Source organism: Nicotiana sylvestris, chromosome 5 (genome assembly GCF_000393655.2).
Source record: "Nicotiana sylvestris chromosome 5, ASM39365v2, whole genome shotgun sequence".
In the NCBI taxonomy this organism is placed as follows: Eukaryota; Viridiplantae; Streptophyta; class Magnoliopsida; order Solanales; family Solanaceae; genus Nicotiana; species Nicotiana sylvestris.
In genome coordinates, this window is record NC_091061.1 from 56,301,120 (window position 1) to 56,312,209 (window position 11,090).

General features: G+C 41.4%; 1 protein-coding gene across 1 annotated transcript; it reads right to left on the minus strand.

Moving 5' to 3' along the window:
- Positions 1 to 2,138: 2,138 nt before the first annotated feature.
- Positions 2,139 to 3,383, minus strand: LOC138868688 (uncharacterized). Its single transcript, XM_070146254.1, has 2 exons — positions 3,114 to 3,383; positions 2,139 to 2,432 (listed from the first exon to the last, which is right to left on the minus strand). The coding sequence occupies exons 1-2, from the start codon at positions 3,381 to 3,383 to the stop codon at positions 2,139 to 2,141; spliced, it is 564 nt and encodes a 187-aa protein (XP_070002355.1).
- Between the last annotated feature and the right edge of the window lie 7,707 nt (positions 3,384 to 11,090).

The following is an 11,090-nucleotide window of genomic DNA, read 5'->3' on the forward strand; positions in this document are numbered from 1 at the left end:
GTGACACAATCTCCTTGTTTATTTGATGAGTTTCATATAATGTGAACGGTTGGGGTAAAATTGTGATTGGTGTACTTTTGGAGCGTTAGCTCGAACATGAATGTGTTAGTTGAGGAAGAAGGGATTTAAAAAGAGAATGTGTTGTGATTACTCCCTTGTCGGGATGTGTAGACCGATATATATACTCTTACTTGTCGGGATATGTTGGGCTGTTAGTTGTACCCTTGCCGGGTTAGAGTGATACGTTGTTGATTTCCCCTAATGGGACTCCTTACAAAATCAGATGTTTCGAATTATATTATGGGATCCTGTGGCACGTCGTCCACTTATATATGATATTATGGGATCGTGTGGCACGCCGTCCACTTATATATGATATTATAGGATCGTGTGGCATGCCGTCCACTTTTATATGATATTATGGGATCGTGTGGCATGCCGTCCACTTATATATGATATTATGGGATCGTGTGGCACGCAGTCCACTTATATATGATATTATGGGATCGTGTGGAACGCCGTCCACTTATATATAATATTATGGGATCGTGTGGCACGCTGTCCACTTATATATGATATTATGGGATCGTGTGGCACGCCGTCCACTATATATATATATATATATATATATATATATATATATATATATCATGGGAACCGGAGTTTCTTCTGTTTATTTCCGACATTTCATTTTTATCTGTTACTCCCCGATAGCATGTCCCCTCCTAGCTTTACTTTGTATTATCTTGTTATTGTTTTCTTGCACTTGTATTTATACCTGTACAGGTTAATTGTGGTAGGTCCTATTTAGCCTCGTCACTACTTCATCGGGGTTAGGCCAGGCACTTACCAGTACATGGGGTCGGTTGTGCTGATGCTACACTCTGTGCATTTTTTTGCACAGATCAGGGAGCAGCTTACGGACCACAACAGTAGGACTTCTGGGAGCTATTTTCAGTCCAGGGACTCTCGAGGTAGCCTAGCTGGCGTTCGCAGGCTGAAGCCCTTTTCCATGTTTTTCGTTTCTTCATCTTGCATCCGACAAACATGATGTATTTCCTTTCAGACATTGTTTGTAGTATTCTGTAGTAGTCTGTGGGCTAGTGACACCAGACCTTGGGTAGTGATGTGTATTAAACTTCCGCACTTTTGGTTTTCAGTTCCTTTAGATTTAATGTCTTCCGCTTAAATTTTGTCTCGTTTATTATATTGTATGAAAGAAAGCAGGAAAGGTATTTTAAATATTTGGCTTGCCTAGCTCTGATAGTAGGCACCATCACGACACCCGATGGTGGGAAATCCGTGCCGTGACACATGCTCGCAACATATCCTCGAGCGTTTGAATCATGCACTCGGCTTGTCCATCCGTTTGTGGATGAAAAGCTGTGCTGAGATTCACCTGAGTTCCTATACCTTTCTAAAATGACCTCCAAAAATGTGCTGTAAATTGGACCCGACGGTTAGATATAATAGATATTGGCACTCCGTGTAGTCGCACTATTTCTTTAATATATAACTTTGCATAATCTTCTGCTGTATAAGTAGATTTGACCGGTAGGAAATGTGCTGATTTGGTGAGCCTATCGTCTATCACCCATATGGAATCGAACTTACGTTGAGAATGAGGTAAACCGTGATAAAGTCCATGTTTATCGCCTCCCATTTCCAAGTCGGGATCTCTAGAGTCTGCATTAGCCCTCCGGGCTTCTGGTGCTCTATCTTCACCTGTTGGCAATGAAGGCATTGAGCGACATACTCGGCAATGTTCCTCTTCATATCATTCCACCAATACACATCCTTAATGTCATGATACATCTTTGTCGACCCAGGGTGAATGGATACCATGAATAATGTGCCTCTGACATAATCCTGTCTCGTAGCCCTACTACATCTGAAACACACAAATGACCCTTGTATCTGAGAACCCCATCTCCTTTGAGTTCTAACAACGGCTTCTTTTATTGTGGAACCCACTCTCTCAACTTGACTAACTCTGGATCCTCGTATTGCCTCTCCTTTACTTCAGCTCTGAGAGATGATTTTGCAGTATTTTGGAGTACAACTCCTCTATTGCCAGAGTCTACTAACCGAACCCCCAAACAAGCCAATTGATGAATCTCTCTTGTTAATTGTCTTTTCTAGGCCTCTACATGTGCTAAGCTACCCATAGATCGGCGACTTAGAGCATCTGCTATAACATTAACTTTCCCTGGATGGTAGAGAATGTTAACATCATAGTCTTTCAATAACTCAAGACATCGCCTTTGTCGCAAATTCAACTCTTTTTCCCTGAAGATATATTGTAGTCTCTTATGATCTGTGAATATATCAACATACACACCATATAAATAATGCCGCCATATCTTAAGTGCATGGACAACCGCAGCTAACTCGAGGTCGTGGGTCGGATAATTCCGCTCATGCTTCCTTAACTGCATTGAAGCATACACAATTACTTTCCCATGTTGCATCAGGACACATCCTAACCCGACACCTGAGGCATCACAATACATGGCATAACCATCTGGACCTTCTGGAAGTGCCAGAACTAGTACTGAGGTCAACCTGTTCTTATGCTCTTGGAAACTCTACTCACAGGCCTCTGTCTACTGAAACTTAGTCGCTTTCTGCGTAAACTTTGTTAATGGTGCTAAAAGAGAAGAAAACCCCTCTACAAACCTCCGGTAATATCCTACTAAGCCTAGAAAGCTACGAAACTCTATCGGAGTGGTAGGTCTAGGCCAAGGTTTCATAGCCTCAATCTCCTGAGTGTCTAACTTTATATCTCTGTTGGATACAATATGCCCCAAGAATGCTACGGATATCAACCATAACTCACACTTAGAAAACTTAGCATATAATTTATTATCACGGATGGTTTGGAGTACCGCTCGTAGGTGATCCATATGCTCATCCTCTGAATGTGAATAAACCAGAATATCATCAATAAAGACTATCACGAACAGATCCAAATATGGCTGGAATAGGCTATTCATCAAGTCCATAAATATGGCAGGTGCATTTGTCAACCCCAAGGACATAACAAGGAACTTAAAGTGGCCATATCGGGTCCTAAAGGCTGTCTTGGGAATATCTTCCTCCCGAACACTGACCTGATGGTACCCCGACCTCAAATCTATTATTGAAAAGCATCTAGCTCCCTGCAACTGATCAAACAAGTCGTCTATCCTTGGAAGTGGATACTTATTCTTAATAGTTACCTTGTTCAGTTGCCTATAATCGATACACATCCTCAGCGAGCCACCTTTCTTCCGTACAAATAGTACTGGTGCACCCCAAGGTGAGGTACTGGGTCTGATGAAACCTTTTTCCAGTAAATCTTTTAACTGCTCCTTCAACTCCTTTAATTCGGCAGGTGCCATTATGTACAGAGGGATAAATATTTGTTGCGTTCCCAGAAGCAAATCGATGCCAAAACCAATCTCTCACTCCGGATGAATACCTGGAAGTTCATCTGGAAATACATTCGCGAACTCCTTTACTACTGGAATAGACTGAAGTGTAGGTATCTCAACATTTGTATCTTTAACTTGCACAATATGATAAATGCACCCTTTTACGATCATTTTCCTAGCCTTCAGATAGGAAATAAACCTGCCTCTGGGTGTCGCTGTATTACCTACCTATTCAAGGATTGGCTCACCCGGAAAATGAAATCTAGCTGTCTTTGCTCGACAATCAACCGTGACATAACAAGCTGCCAACCAGTGTATGACCATGATAGCATTGAAATCCAACATCTCTAGTTCAACTAGGTCGGCTGAGGTCTGACGACCACAAACTGATACCGTACAACCTCGGTAAACGCGTTTAGCAATAATCGATTATCTAACCGGTGTAGATACCGCAAAAGGATCACTTAGTATTTCAGGCACTATACCAAATTTCCGCATGACAAATGGGGCAATACATGATAAAGAAGATCCTGGGTCTATCAAGGCATAAACATCGTGAGAGCAAATGGTCAACATACATGTCACAACATCTGGTGAGGACTCTTGGTCCTGTCGACCTGCTAGCGCATAGATACGATTATGGTTACCACCTAAATTGGATCCTCTACCTCTGCCTCGACCTCTACCAGCCGAAGACTAAGACTCATGCCCTGAAGGATGCACGGACATAGCTGATCCTGTTGCTGAATTCGCTGGTTACGCCATACCCTTAGAATCTTTATTTGGGAAATCTCACATCATATGCCATGGACGTTTACATGTATAACAACCATCAGAACCGGCTCGGCATTGGCCCAAGTGTCCTCGACCATAGATGGCACATCGCGGCCGAAACGACCCTGTTTATCTCAAACCTCGTTGTTGCTACAAACTTGACGCTTGGGCGCTCTCACCTGGTCTTGATTGAGTATAGCGGTCATACCTGTAACCCTGTAGCTAAGGTGGCGGAGGTCTAGGTGGCCGTTTGAAGTACTGGGGCCCGTAACTACCCTGAGACTGCTCCTGAGACCTGGCAAATCTCATCCTTTTACGCTGCCCTAACTTAGTCCTCTCCATACTCTGCTGCCGACGCCTACCCTTCTCTATATTCTGGGCAAATACTTGAATCCGCGAGATATCCATACTATCCTGTAATGCAATGATAGCACACACCTCGGTCAACTCTAGGGCCAACCCCGCTATAAACCTATGGATTCTATCCTGCATAGTAGCAACTATGGATGGTGCATATCTGGCCAACGAGTCAAAATGGAGACTATATTCTCGAACACTCATATTGCCCTGCTTGAGGGCTAGAAACTAATCGAGTCGGGCCTGTCGGATTTCTCGTGGTAAGTACTAGTCAAGGAAGGCATCTGAAAAATTCTCCCAAATAGCAGGAGGGGCATCACTTTCCCTGGACCTTTCCCATCCGTCATACCAAAGGATGGCTATATCTTGGAGTCGAAAAGCTGCTAACTCAACTGCCTCTTTCTCCGTGGCATGCATAACCCGAAAGATCCTATGAAGCTGATCTATGAAATCCCGCGGGTCCTCCCTCTGATCTGTCCCTGTGAACTCTGGGGGATTCAAAGCAATAAACTCTCGGACCCTTGAACTCCCAAATCCCTTAGAAGGTCCTGCACTAGCGGATGCACTAGCCTGTTGCTGGGTAGCTACCAATTATGCCAACAAATGCACCACACTCCTCAAGTCCTGATTTGATGGAAGTGGAGGGGGAAATGGATGTGCGGTCTCCCTAGGAATCTCCTCAGGTGGCAGAGGATCCGGTAATCGCTGGTTAAGGGTCACTCCCTGCGACACCAATTGGGCTCCATCTGTTGGGGGTACCCTGCTAGTCCCCTCACCTACAGCTGGTTCTCTCCTCTGGCTAGCCTTAGTCTTCCTAGTTATCATCATCTGTGCATGCAAATGTCAACACATAAGTTTAACTCAAATTATTGTTAACTCAATGCTACAACACGATTTAGATTTGAAAGAAGGGTAACCAACTCATAAATGCCTTATAGTCCCCTGCTTATATAATATGGTGCACCACACATTTATAAACAAGACCCTACTAGACACGACTTGTAAACTCCCTAGGACAGAACTCCTCTGATACCACTTTTGTCATGCCCCAAGCCTAGGGGTGAGACCGGCACTCAGTGCCTCAGCTATCCTTGCGTATCACTTGTGACTAAGAGACTCTGAACATGTAATGTCATATTTGTTTTTGGCCATGGGCCACATTGCAAGATAATGTGCGATGCAAAATATAAAACTGAATAGAGACTAATGCTGACTAAACGTCAACATAAAGCTGGGCCGGCAAGGCCGTCATAATTACTACAAATAACAAGCAAACAAAATATATGTACAGGGCCTACAAGCCCAACATATTGTACTAACTGACAGGATATATCTACAAGCCTCTACTGATGGATGTACTATGATCGGAACAGGGCCCCGACCAACCCATAACCTATCTACATATACACATAAGATACCCACCAACTTGCTAGACTCGGCAACTCCGAAAGAAGGGGAGCTTACCGATAAAGCTAAACTCGGGCAACACCTACTGAGGAGGTCTAGCCGTCTATCTGTCTGAACCTGCATGGATGAAATGCAGCGCCCCCAAAAAGGGACGTCACTACGAAATAATGTACCGAACATGTAAGGCAATATAGTGAAGCTGAAACTGAACTGATAATATAATAACTGAAAACAACTGGGAGTCAAAGAAAATCTGAAGATATGCTCATCTACTGATACTGACTCAATTCTCTCAATATAGTGAGTAAAATAGCTATCCGGCCCTATAAGGCTCGGTATACATATATATCTAATCTACCGTAGTAGGCTCGCTCATAAGCGCTAGGCCATACTAGGCTCTGTATCTCGACCAACTGCGCTCACTCATATGCGCTTGGCCATAGTAGGATCGTCATATAACTTACCATCTGATCAGAGGTTGCCCAATAGGGGCCTGCCCATCGATTATAGCTCGATGGTAATAAAAATATTTTTAATACTATATATATATAAACTCTCTGCTCTCTTGACTGGAAGAAGAAAATACTCAATTAAATATAATTGACCTCCTGCACATATTTAAAGTAGTTGCCTATAATAACACTTGCAGTACTAATTGTATATGGTCTGTTTGCATTTTATCAACCTAAATTCCTTAATCATACGACGAAGGCAGTAGTATTTGCCAGGAGGTTGCACTTAATTTTTTCCACAAGACTAACTTATATTTGATTCTTTATTTGCTTCACTTCTTTCTAGGAATAATATGGATATCCTTAATTGGAAAGGTTCTGTTGTACATTCAAATATGAAATGCAAATAAAAAAATGGTTTTATGAACATGCTTCCCATTTTTAGAGGGAAAAGTATATATACAGGACTACTTGTTCAAACAGAAAAATATACATAAATTTCGGGATACGAATTTTTTTTTATACCTCGTTATCGAACTTGTGTAATTACGATATCATGCTAAAATGAAGGATAAACTTAGCCTTAACATACCTGGTATAAGGAAAAATTCATATGATATTCTTGAAAGAGATTGCACCGTACTCCTTTAGAACCGCAAAATTTTTACGTTGCTACGATTCTAAAAATTCTCGTTGGATGCTCTGTTGTAGGAATTTCTTGCAAGAAAAAAAATATTGTAATGTTTTGTTTGAATTGAACTTACTAAAAAGCTTGGAATGAATTTGCTGAAGGTTGAAATGAAATGTGTTGGAAGTTTTTTTTTGGAATGACTAACGTTTTCCATCTCCCTTCTGTATTTTGCAAAGTCTTTGAATATTAAAGACATTAATGTAGTAAGGATTATCTACAATACACTTAATAGGAAATGAATCCTAGTCATTTCCTTATGAAGTAGCTAACTGCCACTTTCCTTTTGGTGAAATTGATTAAATTTTGTCCGTTTATTAGTTAACTGGGTGATGTTCTGTTACCCGGTAATTAACCAATTACCCGCATAATTTAAAAATTATCACAAATTACTTAAAATTCTATTTATTTTCAAAATACTTCATATATACTTTATATATTACACTACCGTGGTCATATGATACCTTGCATGGTACTAGTTTATAATTATCGGGTATTATTACTTGATTCGTATTTTATCCAAACTTTGCCATTTTCAACGAAACTCGTTTTCTCTAATTCGTGCATCCTTTATCCTTCATGATACTTATTTATTGCTTGTTATAAATAGCATAAATACATTAATGTCAAGATGATCTCATCCCGAGTCAATGTCAATTTACTGAAGGCGAAACTTTAACGTACGAAAAAATGCGAGATGTAACACTTTTTCCCATTAAACTTTGTGCCAAGTCAAACTACATCATTTAAATTGAAATGAAGGGAGTATAATAATGTTATATTTCTTCAAAATTACTTAAATATATATGCGTGCACCCATGCTCAAAGACTCTTATGGTGTAGCTATTATTGGGTACACCTCTACAAGTGAAATTGTCGGTTCAAATCCCACTCTAGACGGTCTTATTTTCTGCATGGAGGATAAATATTGTTACGACCCAAATCTCACATGTCGTGATGGCGCCTATCGCAAAACTAGGCAAGCTGACAATCACAATAATCACACATCTTTAAGTTTGAAAACAAAATAAAATAAGCTTAAGAGTAAAATCTCATAAATACTGATACGAAAATATCGCAATTCAATAAAATATTCCCCCAAAATTCGGGTGTCACTGAGTACATGAGCATCTAAATGACAATATAGTTTGACTGCTAAAAACACTGTCTAGAAAGATAGAACAATACAAGTAAATGAAAAAAAAGAGAGTCAAGGTCTGCGGATGCCAAGGCAACTACCTTGCTAGTCTCCCACGGATAAAGCTCCAAAAGCTAGCAGCCGCCATACCTGAAAGTACCTGGATCTGCACACGAAATGCAGAGTGTAGTATGAGTACAACCGACCCTACTGAACAAGTAACAAGACTAACCTTGGACTTAAAGCAGTGATGAGCTCAATAGGTACAATCCAAATACAGAATTTAATAGTACACAAATATAGACATGCTTTCAAGTTCAACAATTAAGCTCAAAACAAATATAATATTCCAAGTGTGACTAAAATGAGGAATGATACATCTCTATATCTATATATCAATTATGCATGCCAACTGTAATGTAACACAGTGATAAAATCATATGTATACTCTCGGAGTATCAATTCACTCAGTCCTCTCATTCACTCAATCCTCACAGTCACTCATTCCTCACAGTCACTCAGTCCTCACTGTCACTCGATCGTCCCAATCGATCGGCACTCGCGCTCAGCACTCGCACTCAGTAGGTACCTGCACTCACTGCTGGTATGTCATACCCCGGAGAGACAAATCCTACCCAAGTGCTAAAATAAGCCAATCATGACATGAATCAATAAGGCCTATTGTGGCGTGCATCCCGATCCCATAAATATCCTCACAATCAGGCCCTCGGCTTCACTCGGTCAACAATCTCTCTAGTCTCTGGGCTCACAAATATCATGTCAATAACCCAAACAATGATGATATGATGTATAAATATATGGCAACAGAGACTAAGATATGATATATAAATGATATATGTTGCTGAGTACATAACTTCAAATTAAGCAAGTAATTAAACACCAACACGACCTCTATGGCTCCCAACAGTACCATCATATAACCTAAGCATGATTTTTACTATGAATCACAGCTCAATTTCTCAACACAAGGAGAATATATAGATAAAGACCAGATTATTTGACCACACAGTTCCTCGGAATCGACTATGTCACCAATCCTACGATGCACGCCCACACTCCCGTCACCTAGTATGTGCTTTACCTCAACAACAACCACGTGACATGTAATTTAAGGATTCATACACTCAAAACCAAGTTTAGAAGTATTACTTACCTCAAGCCGTGCAATTCTCTACTCCAACAAGCCCTTGCCTCATGAATCGGCCACAGAACGCCTTGAATCTAGCCACAAACAGCTTGATACAATCAACACAAGCTATAGGAATCAATTCCATATGATAAAGCTAAGTTCTTAAGCAAAAGTCGAAAAGTCAACTCGAGGCCCACACCTCGAAATCCAACAAAAGTTACAATATCCGAACATCCATTCAACCACGAGTCCAACCATACCAAAATTTCCAAATTCTCACACCAATTCATCACTCAAATCACCAAATTTTACTCTCCAATCCTTAGTCCAAAATTCCACATTAAAAATACATAAACTAGGTAGAAAATTGATTGGGTTTTTAATATTAATGAATAAAAATGATCAAAAGTGACTTACCTCTTAAAATATAGTGAAATCCCCTCCAAAGAATTGCCTTAATCCGAGCTCCCAAAGTCTAAAAATGAATAAAATATCGGAACCCTTCGAATATATACACTGTCTAGGTTGTTTACCGTGAAAATGGTAACAATAATTAGATTTGTAAATGAGATTCTAAAAATATGTGACCTATTCCTGAGATAGTTGTTAGAGCAGTTGATGCTAATAATGTGGAGTTAAATGATGAAATGCAAGCTAAAACTATTATTAGTTGAATAATAGTGTTTTCTCCCTTGTTGCAGCAACTTCATCGATGCCGGGCGAAGTCCTTGACCTGCCCGGCTGGGTCCGGAGGCTGGTGACCCATTGGACTTGTGATGAGCATCGGTGGCGAGCTATATTTCGTGCCAGATTGGGAGCGAAATACCAAGGTATGCGCGCACACTGCCTTTGCCTTGGCCTTCGTATATTTGAGGTAACATTTCCCTCCTTTCTTTTGTACTGGCTTAGCCGTTCCCAGGTATCGGGTGGTTTTTCGGGATGACGCAGTGCTCTTTTGAAAGGGGGAAGGAGTCGTTGGACTTCGAGCGGAGGGACGATGGTGATTAGAGGGATCGGTACCCTTAGTGTGATGGAGCTTTTATTGGTGCTGGAGGGGCCCACATCTTTGAGAAAGGGCATCATCTAGGCCTGCTATTCCCGGAGTATCAGATTCCAGAGCAGTGTTTCCTCCAAGTGAATATGCCCTGCCCGAGGTTGGTTCTCCTCGAGCTGAAGAGGTAGGATCATCAGGAGCGTGTTCTGACTTCGAGGAGGTCCGTCGGCTTCACTCTCTGGTGAGTTTAGGCGCATCTTTCCTGTATTTCACGTCCTCATCCCTCTATTGAGCTTTCTTTGTGCAGGCCTGTGATAGGCTTATGTCTAAGCTGCTCTGTCAAGAGGCCAGGCTTCAGAACATTCTAGACGAGGGCGAGTCCCTTAGGCTACTTAGCAAGGAGAAGGACGTTGAGTTGCCGCATCGGCGATATGAGGTGTATTGGAGCTCAAATTACGAGGGCTATTTAATGGAGTAGGTAACTTTTTGCAGCTTGTGCTTTGCTCCCTTTGGACCTTAAGGTTAACCCCCTTTTTGTTATATTAGTTGCAGAAAAAGACGGAGGCCTTGGAGTACCTCAAGGGAGACATCGGCCACATCAGAACTGTTTGTGATGAGCTAAGGGCTCAGGTGCAAGCTCAATCTTTAGAGGAGACAAGCGCCTAGGCCAAGGGCCCTTCCTTCGAACCCAACTTTGTTTGGCTCGTGACAACG